At 40.1% G+C, this 15,579-nt stretch overlaps 1 protein-coding gene across 8 annotated transcripts in view; it reads right to left on the bottom strand.

Moving 5' to 3' along the window:
- Positions 1-15,579, bottom strand: part of PTPRG (protein tyrosine phosphatase receptor type G) — a 745,385-nt gene that overhangs the window by 65,019 nt on the left and 664,787 nt on the right. For all 8 annotated transcript variants that reach the window (XM_042447272.1, XM_042447274.1, XM_042447270.1 and 5 more), the window contains one exon: positions 1,317-1,408. In XM_042447272.1, the coding sequence (XP_042303206.1) occupies positions 1,317-1,408 (92 nt within the window). The remainder of the gene's footprint in view (positions 1-1,316; positions 1,409-15,579) is intronic.

Raw genomic sequence — 15,579 nt, 5'->3', positions numbered from 1 at the left:
CATTGGTTCTCAATCTTGGGACCTCAACTTATTTGGAAATTCAGCAACCCAAATATTCTTTCACTGGCTATACTGGCTAAGCTGTCTACAACTTGAAATACAAAACGTCTGGAGCACCACACATCTCTGCAAGACAGAATACCAAATTTTTCACATTTACTTCTGAGAACCATTCCATATAGAATTACATCATACTATGGAATTAACAATATTGACAATTATAATACAGTTGATGAGTAGTTTTAGTTTCTAAAATCAAACCAAGTCTACTCTGCCAGAGACTCTAAGCATGTTTAAGTGTGTGTATGTGTTTTCAGGCCACCAGTCAACTTATGGTGACCCCATTAATTTCATAGCATTTTCTTAGGCAAGGAATACTCAAGAGGTGGTTTTGCCTGTTCTTTCCTCTAAAATGTAGCCTACAGCACCAGGTATTCATTGGTGGTCTTCCACCCAAGGACTAACCAGGGATGGCCCTGCTTACTTTCCAAGATCAGATGGGACCTGGTGTCTTCTGTTTACTCAAAAAGTAAGTCCCACAAAGTCTGATGGATTTTATTCTTCCTCAGAAAGCGTATTTAACAGTTGCATTCCAAACTGAAGCAACTTTATTACATCAAATAAAGTCAGAACACTTGCTTATACCAAGATCTTTTTTGGGCACCAAGGGTTTTTTAAAGGGCTTTGCTATAGAAAACTATCACATATATAGCAAAGAATGCACTTCTATTTTAGACAGGTCACAATATGATAAACCTACACTGAAGTTCCATCAAGCTTAATAGTACTTTTGAGTAAACATGCATGAAATTATGCCTCACACCTCCATTTCTTAGTTGCAGGCTAGTGAAGATCTAGTCTTCAAGTTGCTGTGAACAAGAAGAAGGGTTATGGAGTATTTAGTGGCAAGGCAATGAATCTCAGAAAATAGGAGGCATATAAGACAAGTGGAAACTTGAGGGAGATAGAAATGTTAGTGGAGTGCAACAGAGTCTTGTGGCATCTTAAAGATGAAAAAGTTTTATTGTTCATCTGCTTAGTGGGCTGCTGTCTTTAATATGTGTGGGAGTTCCCTTTGTGAATCCATCAAACTTATCTGTCTCATCTAGACACAAATAAAATTGTAGTTCTCTCTCTCTCTCACCACGCTAACACATCATTTTAAAATGAAAGACAAATATTATTACAAAATGCAGGATACTTGTGGGCAACAGTTGACATATTGACACAGGACATATAGTAAAAATTACAATTTTGCACATGAATTCTGATTTTTGCCTCTGAATCAATTAAGTTAAGAGCTGGGCCTTTCTTACCTGGAATGGGAATAATGGGAATGGTTTCGTTTGGCACCACTCGAGGTGAACTGCTGTCTTCCACGTAGAAGTGAGCTGTCTGGAAACATTTTCTGTGAATGGAAGAGAAATGTCATCAGTTCTTTCAGGGCTCTTGTGATAGTTATTGTCCATTTTGAATTTATTTACCAAACAAGGAATAGTATGTGCTTTTTCTCCCCACAACCACACATAAAGATATATGAATACCTTTGTGATGCCAGTGACCCTCAACTGGATACTAACATGTACTGCGACCTCGCACAACAAAAACAAGCAACTCATTTAGTGTTATTTCTTATCTGGTATTAAACACATTGTTTTTATCTGTCCTTAAACACACAGTTCTTAAATACACAATTGTTCAGGAAGTTCAGCTGCTGAAACTTGTGACCAACTCTAGTGCAGACTTGCAAAGTAAACAGTGAGTGTCAATTATTCCTCCTCAAAAACAGCAACTTTTCTCCAGAGAGAATTAAAACAGCAACCCCAACTGGATGTGTTCCATCTTGAGTAGAAGCACATTGCTTAATGCCAGGTTAAAGAATGGACTGTGACGACAGAAGAATACACACAGCTGGCGTGCTACTTCCCCTCCGGAAAGTTACAGCCTCAACAAGAAACAACTTTGCCTCATTAAACTCCTTGCTGCTGTGCAATCCCTTCCCCAGACTCCTCCTCCTGCAAAACCAGCAGAATCACAGATGTTCCTAAGTAGAGTGTCAGTAGATGATGTCAACTCAGTTCCATTCCCAAAAAGGGATTCCAGAAAGGCCAGAGAATAAATGGAAACAGCCCACCGGTGCTTCAAATGCACCTGCATCTAAGAACTTCAATTTGCTTCACTAGCACTTTGGAATCTGATTATTATTAATTATTTATTATTATTATTATTATTATTTTACCTGTACTTAATGCAAAGGAGAGAGCACAAGCTGGTCATCACAGAGAAGGCACTGAGGAGGAGAGCATCCAGAGATCCAGTGAGCCTCTGCATGGTGATGCTAAGCAAGGCAGGGTTTTCCAAGAGCAGCAGAAGCCCAAGCCGCGTCACTGGCTCACTGCTGCCTTAATGAGCTGCTTGAGGCTGGAATTGAATATTTAATAAGCCTTGCTCAGCGTGAGCTGCTATTGTGACCAGAGAAGGGGCTGCGCTCAGCTGTCAGGAGCTCTTAACAATAGCCTGGATGGAGCAGCCAGTTCTGTCTCCTTGCCTCCTTACTTAATGAACTGCTGCTCCTCAACACCTGTGCAGAGCCTTTCACGAGGTTCATGCTCCCAGACACATGCACGTGCGAGGGGCTGCCTCAGCGTGTAAGGGTAGCACCACTGCAAGCTCTCACACACTTTTTCTGTGCCACCCAGTATGGCATCTGGAATTTGGGCCAAGCAGAAAAGCCCACACCATCCTGTTCACTTTGCTGACTCTGTCAAAGCAATTTGTCCTGCCATTGTTTCCAGCCTAGAGAGACATAGGAGAGGGCTTTCCGGAAAGGGGAGGGAGAGGAGAGGGGGGAGGGAAAGGCAGTGCAACTCACACAACTTGCATAGGCCAAACAACACTATTTGAAAGTGTCAAGCAAGCAGGCCCTCCTCGATTTAGAGGGTGGGTTTGGGAGGACTGTATAGACACCAGGGTTAGTGTCTGTCAGGTCAGCATGTTAAAAATAATAATAATTAGATGGCATGAGAGAGCTCCATCCTTTGGAACTTGACAACTCCAGTAGTGGAATGTCTTATAGGCAGAGCTTGAAATTTTTTACTTTTTTGGACTACAAGTCCCAGTGACCATGCTGGCTAGGGGAATCTTGAAATTATAGTCCCGATAAGTATCTTTTCCAAAGTCTGGTCATTCAGATGAGCAGGTAGAGATTTCCTTACACGCAACTGTATGCATGCAGCACAATTCTCACAGGGAGGATCTGTGGGAGAACTAGAGATAATCCACAAAACTCCTTACTGTATTTCTGTCTGTTCCCTTCCAGTTTATGGGGACCCTATCATGAAATTTTCTCAGCAAGTTTCTTCAGAGGGGTTTTTCCATTGCCATCTTCTAAGACTGAGAGAGTGTGACTTGCCCAAGATCACCCAGTGGATTTCCATGGCCCATCTGAAATTTGAACCTTGGTCCTAGTCCAATGCTCAAACCATACCACCACACTGTTCCCTGGTATTCTATATTTATCCATTATATATATATCTATAATAGTAAATAGATATAGATATATAGATATAGTAGCTCGTCTGTTCTGTCTGTCTCTACATTTATCCGTCATATATAATAATAAATATATAGATATATTATATATATATATATATATATATGACGGTAAATTCGAGACGCCGGACAGACAGATTAGATGCTGATTCCTCATGGAGGAGGAATTGCTGCACTCCATCTCAACTGCTCACTCATCCATTTACCCCTCCTGTTCCTAACATTATGTGCAAGAAAAGCAGCAGCTGTTTCATAGCTCTTTCCATCTCCAAACCAATTTGGGATGATGAGCCAAAAAGTGTGCAGTCAACAGAGCATCAATGAGGGCTCTCTGAAAAGTGAGTATTTAACTCACACGGAAGTGATGGATGGGGAGAGAGGCCCCAGAGTTTTCTCCCTTGCAAGATCAGAAGTGGGGAAAGTATATGCCGTGGGCCACATGCATACCTCACACCCTACTTTTGTGGTCTCTGAAGCCCCCTACCACTCAAGCCCCTGAACCACCCAGATTTTTTTTTTAAATCAAGCATGCACTTTTATACATATGCACCCTATCTATAAAAGTCCATCAAGTCTTAACTAACTTCAGATCATCTCTCAGCTAACAAACTTCCCAGATTTTAAAAGTAAACGTTGGCAAGTTTTTTGAGTGAAAATTGCCCAAGCATCATACCAAAAGCCCCCAAATTCGTAGAAACATGCAAACCCCTGCATCCTTGAATTTGTCCTCAAAACCCTGTACCACCTCTCTAAATTTTTCCCATGTGTTTCTGCTCCAAAATGGTGATATCCCATTGCTATTTTGGAGGAGAAGAAGAGTGAGACAGCATGGTGTAGTAGTTTGAGTGTTGGACTATGCCTAGGGTTCAAATCCCAGCTCAGCTATGGAAATCCACTGGGTGACCTTGGGCAAGTCACACTCTATCAATCTCAGAGGATGGCCATGGCAAACCCCTCTGAACAAAACATGCCAAGAAAGCCCCATGATAGCGTCACCATAAGTCAGAAATGACTTGAAGGCACACAACAACAACAGAAGGAAATTTAATGGCTCACTTACACGTCATTAAGGGGCATCTATCCACTGCATAATTTTGTTGATTTCATGATGCTCGGAGGCACCTCTGGACAGGACATGTATGAAGAGGGCCTTATTAGTGGCTGTTCCCAGACACTGGAATTCCCTTCCAAGGGAGATTAGGCTGGTCTCCTCTCCCTGGTGTCCTCCTGCTGACAGGCAAAAACTACCTTTGTTCAGACAGAGTCTGAGTGCATCTACATTGTCGAAATAATGCAGTATGATACCATTTTAAGTGCTCTAGCTCCAACCTATGGAATCCTGGGATTTGTAGTTTTACAGGGCATTTAGCCTTGCCTTTATTGTTGCCGTGGGCCTTCAAGTCATTTCTGATTTATGGCAATCCTAAAATAATCCTATCATGAGGTTTTATTGGCAAGATTTGTTCAGAGGAGGTTTGCCATTGGCTCCCCCTGAGACTGACAGCATGTGACTTGCCCATGGCCACCCAGTGGCTTTCATGGCTGAGCTGGGAATCAAACCCTGGTCTCCAGAGTCAAAGTACAACACTCAAAGCGCTACACCATGCTGGTTCACAAAAGTACAAATCCTAGGATTCTGTAGCATGGAGCCGTGGCAGATAAAGTGATATCAAACTGTATCATTTCTACAGTGTAGATGCACCCTTGCTGAGAAGCAACCGATTGCTGAGGAAGTAGCATTTAACTATGTGCTAGATTTTTCTTTATTTGATGTTCTTCATCTTTTATCAATTTTAAGTTGTGTTCAATTGTGTTTTAACACATAAGCTTCTCTTCCGTATTAACAATGTTTTATGATTCTTACTATGAACCACCTTGGGTCCTATTTTTAAGGAAAAGGCAGTATATTAAACCAAATGAATAGTCAAAGGTCAGTGGAGCTGTTATGCAAATACATCTAGCCTTGAGGCATCCACCCACACATTTTATCCTGTCTTGCCTCAAAGGAGTTTAGGGGAAACGAATGTGGGGGTTACTCTATTTTTTCCCTCCTTAACCACAGATGTAGGAGATTGTGGGTGAGCTTTTTATCATGGTTGTGTCAGGATTTGAACTCAGAGTTATCCAAGTTCAAGTCCCACACTCCATTCATAGACAGCACAGAGACCTTCAGGGCTGTTATAATAGGGCCATCTGGCACCCCCAATTGCTGTGCACTTATGGCACTTTATAAATAATGAAAAAAATGGCTGCTAAATTCATAGAATGACTGAAACAATATGCAGCCACCAAAGATCACATTTCACAGCATGGTTTTATTCAAAGCAGACAGATATTGCTTCTAGGCAGACTATCTTTTTAATGAATGTACTTTTTTTTCCAACTGATGTTCAGGACTGAACTAATGTTTGGGCGTCCAAGGTATGCGATGCATAACGAAATATTCCTACACAATTAGTTTGTCTCATCCCTGAATAGCTTGGCTGATCCTCCCTTCAATTCTTTACTTAAGAGCGACATAATTTCTACTTGGGCTGCCTTTATTTTGGACTGTGAACTCTCAGAAGGCACAAAGAGGAATAAATCAGTCACAGTAAGGGGAAAGGCTATGAATATGGATCAGGCAGAACGTGTGTGCATTTGATACAGTCAGGATTTTCTCCTTTGAGTGAAATATGCAGAAAATCCATGGAGGATGACTTCTGATAGTATGTTATTCGTTTTGTATTTCAGATTTTCTTTATAAAAGAACAATGAAAAACAGGGGGGGGGGGGGCAAATCATCATGCCACACTTAGTTACTATCCCCAGAGCATTCTATATAAAACTCATTCAATTTAACAATAACAAAATTAGTCTGATACAGTACTTTATGTGTTTATAGTGAACAGAGTACAGTTCATTTTGGGGTCCAATATAATTAAGAAAAGGCTGAAAATCCCATGACTAGAATGTAACAAAAATATTAATTCGGGTGCCCTTTAAATACTGAAATGTCTTTCTTCCAGTCTTTTGGCATTACTTATTTGAATACCAAAATAGGGAGTATGGAAAAATGGATCCTGATCTCCCCCCCCCCCAAAGTCTCTGTGAATACTCATGTATATGAAAGGGGAGTGCATGAAGTAGTGATGGACTACTTTTAAATACATACAGAACCTGAGGACTTTCCCACAAACATGTTTCCCACCATACTGAAATAATTGTTTACTACAATCTAATTAAATTTATATATTGCTTGCAATCTCCAGATCCAGTAGAAGAAACAAAATGGTGATACCAGGATCTCAAGAATGAGTCTTTAACCCAGTTTCATAATGTAACTTGGTTATACTGTACTATTGGATTTCCATGTACAAATATGTAAGGACTGGATCATCCCACTGCCTCACAATGTTGCCTGGTTAACTAACCAGGGTTGGGCAATCCCAGGGGCTCATCATACGTTCTCACAAAAACTGGAACCCTCTGTTCATGTGCCTGGGAGCATGTCACACTAAAACAAATGTGATTCATTAAAAAAAACAGGCCTAGGGTGGTGATGCATGTAACATAAATACCTCCTGCAAGCACGATTTCTTTTCCTTCAACAAATGCATTTCCCCTCTGTGTGGGCAGATCAGAATGCATGCACATACTTATGTACTTCCTTACAGCATGCCACAACAGCAAATGAGTTCCTAAGAACACAGAGAACTGAGATTTAAAATATTAAAAAAGCTGGGAATTGTTGGGTGAAAATTGTCTAGAAGAGGCTTGATTGTATTCATTTGTGTAACATGGATTAAGCATATTCAGTCAGCTCTGTCAATGTGTTTCAATGATGAACACATCCCCACATGGAAAGGAGATTTCAAAGGGTGGCTAAAAATTGTAACACTGAACATACAGTGTTTCCAATCCACCATTTAACTAGTAAATCATGACCACCAAAATGCAAGTATGGCTGTGATCCATGAGAAATGGCAAAGATGCCTTTGTTCTGTAGAACAAAACTGGTGGCTTCCTTTTTGCAAGTAGCATAATAAACACTGAATGTTGGACTATGACTCTTGAGACCAGAGTTTGATTCCACACTCGGCAATGAAACCCACTGGGTGACCTTAAGCAAGTCACATGCTTTCAGCCTCAGGGGAAGGCAATGGCAAACCTCTGAACAAATGTCAAGAAAACAACATGACAGGTTTGTCTTAGGGTTGTCATTAATCGTAAATGACAAGAAAGGCATAAAACAATAACAGCAGCAGCAAGAACAACAACAACAAATCAGGTAAAAAGCATGGGATAAAGAAAGGGGATAGTTTAACATATGGGAAGTGTTTTTCAAAGCAGCTACTCTCTCATAAGTCATATGTTCTGTTCCGATAATGTTCAACCAAACTTTAATTGCAAATAGTATAGGGTAAGCTTAAGAACATAAGAAAATTCAGAATAGATCAGGCCAAAAGCCTATCTAGCCCAGTATGAGTTCTCACTATAAGTTCTGGCCAACCAGAAGCATCTAGGGACCACACAAGCAGGAGCTGGAACCAACAGTCCTGATCTCTAGGTATACACGGGGCAGGCATATAGCTTCTGATCCTGAAGCAATATGCATCCATCATGACAAGTATCCATTATACCATTATCCTCCATGTATCTGTCTAATTTTATTTATTTTAGATAGATGTTTATTTTTATTTTTTTTAAAAAGCTTTTGTAATAGTACATTTCTAGTGAAACTTTTATTTTAAATTTTGTAACCCAGCTTGGGTCTCCTGGCAGGGGTAATGCATGATATAAAGCGAATAAATAAATAAATAAATAAACAAACAATAAACAAATTCTCAGCATAAGAGGAAGGCAATGGCAAACCTCCTCTGACTAAATCTTGCCATGTGGTAGCATTGTCACAGAAGGCACACAACAATAAATGTTCTGAGATACATTTGGGAGTGGAATTTTTCTAAGCATGCTCACTTGTCTTCCACTCCTAAATTCATTATGAGTTTCTTCCCTTGACCATGTTTCTCAGATGCCATGCCTCAAGACACATTTGATACCTATCTTTTTTCATTCTCCCTCCTAAATGTGACTTCTTTTGCTGTGGTGGTAAGTTAGTAAGGAAAGGCTTCCACAGCAGTTCAATCTACTGTATACTCTGACCTCTCCCCTTCTGCATCCACTTAGCCAGGTCCTTTGGGCTAGCAGCCTGGATAGAGATGGCACTATCCTGGAACAGCTCAGTGAGTAGCTCCAGAATTAATACCTGCTGATGATCACAGTGCCATAGAATACAAGGAAATTTTTAAAGTGATGGAGTTTGACACACACACACGGAAAGGTGGCTGGTCTAAATTCACATTAATTTGCTTGCTTTTCTTGGAGCCAGAGTAAACCATGGGAATGTGAAATTTGCATGTTGTTGTCATTGTGTGCCTTCAAGTAATTTCCAGCGTGTGGCAATCCTATCCTGAGATTATCTTAGTAAGTTTCTTCAGAGGGGGTTTGCTATTGCCATCCTCTGAGAGAGTGACTTGACCAAGGTCACCCAGTGGGTTTATATGGCCAAGCCAGGATCTGAACCATGTTCTCCAGGGTCATAGTCCAATGCTCAAACCATTATACTACTTCTGAAAAACAATATACAAAATAAACACAGCACAGCAAACACAAAATTAGTATTTGAAAGGGTTGGCATGCATGTCAATAATGCAATGTACAGAACACACAAATTTCTAATTTAGCATATTTAGCATTGGGGTGGGACTTAGTTCAGGTTTCTCCATTTCTGATCAGGTGGCAGTTATTGCCATAATGTTTTAAAACTTCTAAGATGGCAGACACTAATGTTATGATATTAAATCTACATTTTTTACAGTTATTTAATAATCCACAAAGACACATTTGCAGGGCACCAGGCTGAGGAAGGCTGTTTCCAAACATGTACAGTAAATTAATCCAAATAAAATGAAATACTTTTAGTAGTGAAAGAAAGAGATCCACAATCTCATAGCTGAAATGGCATTCTTCATTCTAATTCCAGAACAATCCAGACAACCTACACGTTTTCTGCAAATCACTGAGAACTCTGTTGCCTTTGAAAGAAACCAGTGTGTTCGCTGGGGCAGACCCATCATTCTCTCACCACCACCTCCCCAAACTCCATATGAGTTGTTTTTGTGGCTGGCTTTCCCTAGGGAACAATAATTTTATGAGATCTCAGAAATCAGGCAGGCCATTGTGCATACAGTCAATAAGAAAATAGGGGGCGAGAGATTATACTTTGAAACTCAAGCTCCACAGAAGAGCAATGGAATGAATGCACAGAATTCTGAAAGTACCTGCAGGGCAGAGAATTTAGCTAGAAAAATCTTCCCCACCTTCAATATACCTTTGTGACAAGCGAAATAAAGGTAAAATGTGTGTGTGTCTAAGTGCCTTTAAGTTGCCTGTCAACTTACAGAGACCCCATGAATTTCACAAGGTTTTCTTTGACAAGGAATACTCAGAAGTAGTTTTGCCAGTTTTTTCCTCTGAAACGTAGCCTACAGTACTTGGTATTTGTTGGTCTCCCGTCCAGCCTAGGAGATTATCACATCTGCAAAAAGACAGGAGCATAGTGGCATGCTCTCGTTAATATCACATGAAACTATCACTAAATTTTGATCGAACATTAGCAGGAACTTCTTGGCAGTAAGAGTGATTCAGCAATGGCACCAATTGGTGGTGGAGACTTCGTTTCTGGATGTCTTCATAAAGTCTGGAAAGCTATCTGCTGGGGATGCTTTATCTGGAGATCCTGCATTGAGCAGGGGTTGGACACAGTCCATGGGGGCCGTTTCAGCTCCATGATTCCACCTTAAAGACCATTCTAAAAAATACACATATATCTTTAAAGATATTTAATAGTTTACAACTGCTTTATGGCCATATCAAGGTGTTTAAATAGAAAAGATTATTTTTTGTGTAAAGTCGAAGGCTTTCATGGCTGGCATCCATAGTTTTTTGTGGGTTTTTTGGGCTATGTGGCCATGTTCTAGCAGAGTTTCTTCCTGATGTTTCGCCAGCATCTGTGGCTGATATCTTCAGAGAATGTTTGCCTGGAAAGGACTAGGCTATATATATTGTGTGACCTGGAAAGGCAGGAGTGATTTGCATGTATATTGTTTGTTGCTAATGGCAGTCCTCAGGGTGTGAGGGTTTGCACAAGAGGATTAATGTCTGCTTGATTAGTGCTCATTGCCTACTGGGAAACCCTGACCCTGGGAAATTTCTCATTTGTTGAGTCTTTATCTTGCTATCTTTCAGGACTGGTAGGAGAACCCAAAACCTTATTAAGTATGTTAAAGGCAGCTGTACCACATACAGATGTATAAACATTATGATACCAGGTGTTCTTATTTTAAAGCCCTTTCTGAAATCTTAGTCTTATGCTTGCTTACTAGCAAATGTATTAACTCAGCACCAAGATTAAGATGTAAGTGTCCTTGTTCAGTTGTCAATACAGTGGAAAACTGTAGGACTGTTTTTTTTTAAATCAAATCACCAAAACAAGTCCAATCACTCAAATGTGTGTGTATATGTGCTATCAAGTTATCTGTTGACTTACGGAAATTCCCTGAGTCTTAAACAAGGAATACTCAGTAGTTTTGCCAGTTCCTTCCTCTGACTGAAGAGAAATATTTTATTTTTCTTTGCAGATCACTGAAGTCCAGCTAGAATGTTCTTGTATGCATATGTGTATGTGCCTTCAAGTTTCCTGTTGACCTATGGTGACCCCATGAATTTCATAAGGTCTTCTTAGGCAAGGAATACTTTGCCAATTCATTCCTCTGGAATATAGCCTACAGCACCTGGTATTTGTTGGTGGCCCCCATGAGAATATTCCTAAGTGACCCCAATTAATGTCAAGTTACAATAAAGGAGTTTTTTCACAAGTTACAATAAAGGAGTTTTTCCTGGTTAGGCAGGAAAGGGTGACCAAGGATGAACACCAGCTCTTCAGCTTCTGTAGAGGACTTCAAAGACCATTGACTACTTTTAGGATTATATTGTCTGATGATCCACATTTTCATGAACAATCATGTACAGATGTGGCCATGTGTAGTGGATACCCTTTTTTTTAAGTTTACTTCATCTCATAGACAGATGACGACATCTAAACTAGCAATCACACATTGGGAGCTAGTCTTAGCCTTGAAGCTTGAGTGATGCAGATCAAATCCAACCCAGAATTAGCCAAAAAGCCATTGTGTGCAAGCTTAATTGAAGTATATAGATTGCCAGTCTGTCTGTCTGATTGGTGGATTGTGCCTCAGGACGACACCTGCCTGCAGTCTGTGCAGCATTAGATAGGGTCATCAGTCACTGACTTTTATGAGCAAATTGTGTGGGCTCTAGCAATTAAGAAAAGAGAAAACCCACATGAACAACCAAACTACTGAATATTAATGAGTGCCTAGTCTGTGTGATACTCAGCTCATGTGGGAGCACATCTGTGTTCTCATTCAAAGAGGGCATAATGAGGCCTCAAAATATCATTTACTGACAGGACTTTGCTTTACGGGTCTGCTTAAAAACCAGCAGAAATGGCAAAAGATCCATTGTGCAGTAGGTAATCAGAAGAATCAAGCACTACAACAGCAACCACATTTTACTATTGAAGTCCTGTTAGATAGATCAGTATACCTGCACTTAATGTTGTGGCTGAGGGGAAATGGCAGTGAAAGAGGACAAATCTACAGCTTTTGGCAATTCAGGAATCCTTATCTAGACCATATTTGACAATCTAAATTGCTTACTGTAGGGGAAAGAGTTTTGGGTCAGCAAGCAAACGATCTGAGGTATGTTTAGTTTCTAAAATACTGGCAAGCATAAATGTTATACAACTGGGCTAATTATAAATGAATTAAAGTCCTATTAAATGTAAGAAGTGTTTCTAAAGCTCACTGTGTAATTGTTTAATCTATATCATGTTTTTTTCAATAAAATTTGTCAACATGCTGAAAATGAACCACCTCAGACAATAAAGACACTTCAGAAAAAAGTAGTCCATATCACCTTTTTGATCAATTGCGCTTCCTCAGGCTTTGCACCCAACAGGAACTACAGTGAATCCTCGAATTGCTTTTTCAGATTCACAGAAAATTGATACTTGTCATGGATAAGTAGAAGGGAGTCAGCTGAGGAAAGGAAAACCCACCCTTATGGCAATAAGCCAAATCAAGCCAAACCAAACCAAAACCCAGAAAATGCCCAGTAGTAGGATGTATTTTAGTAAATATTGAAAACAACACAAAATATTTACTCAGCACTTGGAGATGTTACTTTATTGGACTACAACTCCCAGACTCTCCCAACTAGCGCACATCCATGCTTGCTGAATGATTCTGACTAGCAGTGTCTCTCTAGGCTTTCAGAATGACATCTTTCCCATCTCTCTACCTAGAGATCTCCCATCTCTCTACCTAGAGAGGCTATGGGTTGAGCCTTATATTTTCTGTGTACAAAAATGTATGCAGAGATGTAACAGTATGTATAACATTTCAAGAAACACCATTTCACTTTGTTGTTGTTGACTGTCTCGAACCTGCCCTGATTCACAGCAACCCTGTGGATGAGACATCTCCAAGCTCTCCTGTCTTCCATTGTTGTACTCAGTCACTGTAGATTCATACTATCCTCAATTCCTATAGATTCATGCCCATGACCTATTGATTGAGTCTTTCCATATGGCACTGAGTCTGGCATTGAGTCTATCCATCTCACTGTCTTGTTGAATGTTTACCACTAAGGCTGCCAATTCAGACAACTTGAAAAAGTTACTTTTTGGATCCCAGCTCCCAGCATCCCAGAGTTGCATGGGGGTTCTGGGTGTTGGCATTCAAATTTTTCCAAGCTCTATGTAAAAGAAACAAAGTTTCTCCAGAACTGGTACTCATATAGGTTAATTTTTTTCCTGTTGAGAAGATGTTTAGGATTCATGCACAGTATGCAATAATGGAGTCCTCTCTTGCAGAATCAAAAGGAATGGCCAGGCATCCAGTGTGGAGAGTCATTTACATGACTCTCTGAATGCATGTGATAAATCTAGCACAAAGATCTGTCTTCCATAATGCCCATCGTGTCTTTTGAGAACGACAAAGGAAGTTGTGGCCCCTTTATTTGGGATGACACAATGTCCTTAGCAGTTAGCCGTTTCTGTCTCTGTGACCTCTGACACTCTTGAAACAAGTCAAACTCCCCCTCCATATTTTAATCAACGTTTTGAACATCTGTGCAGGTTACAACTCAAAGGTAAGTGCAAAGGTTTTGTTACAGAGGTTTTCTGGAGAGAAAAAAGACACAATAAGTCACCAATGAGTTGGGATTTCTTTTTAAAACTTAAAAAGAAAATCCATGCTTTTTTATTAAAGTACGTTATAAAGTGGACAGGTTAGCATATTTGCACTCATTTGACCTAAGTTCATACCTACAGTCAATTGACCTAAAATCCAAATTGAGATGAATGGTTGAGTGAGAGAAGGTGCTTTAAATTTTGAATATTGCCTCTACCAAATTTGCCCTATTACTCCTTTCTGCATTAGCACCATTCTTCTGAGCTACAGCATCAAAAAAGCCAGCATGCAGATGTCTGCCTCCACACTTTGGCGGCCTTCCAGGAAGCTTCCTTAGAGATAAAGTTAGTGTTCTAGCCAAGTGGCTTCCAGTGTGGGTGAGTGGAAAGGAATTATTACATGGCTGCAAGCATTAGGGCATCTGGCACACTAAATACAATACATTTAAACACTGGCGATTTGAGAGATTAGATTGTTTGTGGCTAGGTTTTTAGCTCTTTTACACTGACACATTAAGTGTCTCCCACTCTGTATATGTTTAGACACCTTACACCTTTCCAGTTATAGAATTTCCTTCCATCTTTTCTATCATGATGACAAGAGGCTGGATGTAATCTTTTAAGTGTTTGTTGTTGTTGTTGTGTGGCTTCAAGTTGTTTCTAACTTATAGAGACCCTAAGGCGAACCTATAAGGAGATTTTCTTGGCAAGTTTCTTCAGAGGGGTTTTGTCATTGTCATCCTCTTAAACTGAGAGAGACTGACTTGCCCAAGGTTGTCTGGTGGGTTTCCATGGCTGAGCCAGGATTCGGACTCTGGTCTCCAGAGTCACTGTCCAACATTCAAACCACTATGCCATGCTGGCTCCTCTTTTAAGGGCAGGAGGCAGTTAATTAAAGCCCCTCCACATGTTCCAACTGTAGGAGCCTGAGGCTCTTTCATACCATGCAATTACAGCACTATGATTCTATTTTAACTGCCCTGAATCCATCCTATGGATTCATGGGGTCTGTAGTCTGGTGAGATAGTATTTGCTTTCTAAACACAGTTCTAAACACTCCTTCCCAAACTGTAAATCCCAAAATTGTATAGGTTGTTAGCATGGCAGTCAATGTGGGATCATAGTGTCACAGTTTTGCAATGTGTAAGGGTCCTTGGAAGTCACAGGTTAGAGACAGAAAGAAGGCAAATGAATATTTTAATTACAAACTGACTGTGTGAGAGTTGCTAAATTCAGCTTTTCAATAGGCAGCAATGGTTATATAAATATAGTAAAAGGTCATAAGATGTCTTGGATCAAAAGGGAGATTGTGTGAAAGCACCTTTCTACAAAGTACTTGCACACACACACACACACACACACACACACACACACAAAAGAGAATCAAGGACACTTTTGAAGTTTAAAATCTAGTCCCCAAACACACCCTCTCAGACTGTTAATGGGAACACATTTATTATTCAAAGAGCTGGCAAAATCAAGGCTTATTATAACATTTAAGGTTAGAATTACAAGTTTGCAGTAGCTCCTAATTACACAGGAAACACAAGTAACAAGATATTCATACAAAGGATATTTGAACTTAGAGGTATAATGAAATTATAGGGACAAAGGAAACGAAGCTTCTTATCCTGAGCAATTATCATGGTAGCAAAGGCCATACCTCACTAACAGAACTTGTGCTTGGTACATCATAATAATAATAATCA

Source organism: Sceloporus undulatus, chromosome 2, assembly GCF_019175285.1.
Source record: "Sceloporus undulatus isolate JIND9_A2432 ecotype Alabama chromosome 2, SceUnd_v1.1, whole genome shotgun sequence".
NCBI lineage: Eukaryota > Metazoa > Chordata > Lepidosauria > Squamata > Phrynosomatidae > Sceloporus > Sceloporus undulatus.
The sequence above is the reverse complement of the archived record's forward strand: the minus strand, read 5'-3'. Positions and strand labels throughout refer to the sequence as shown.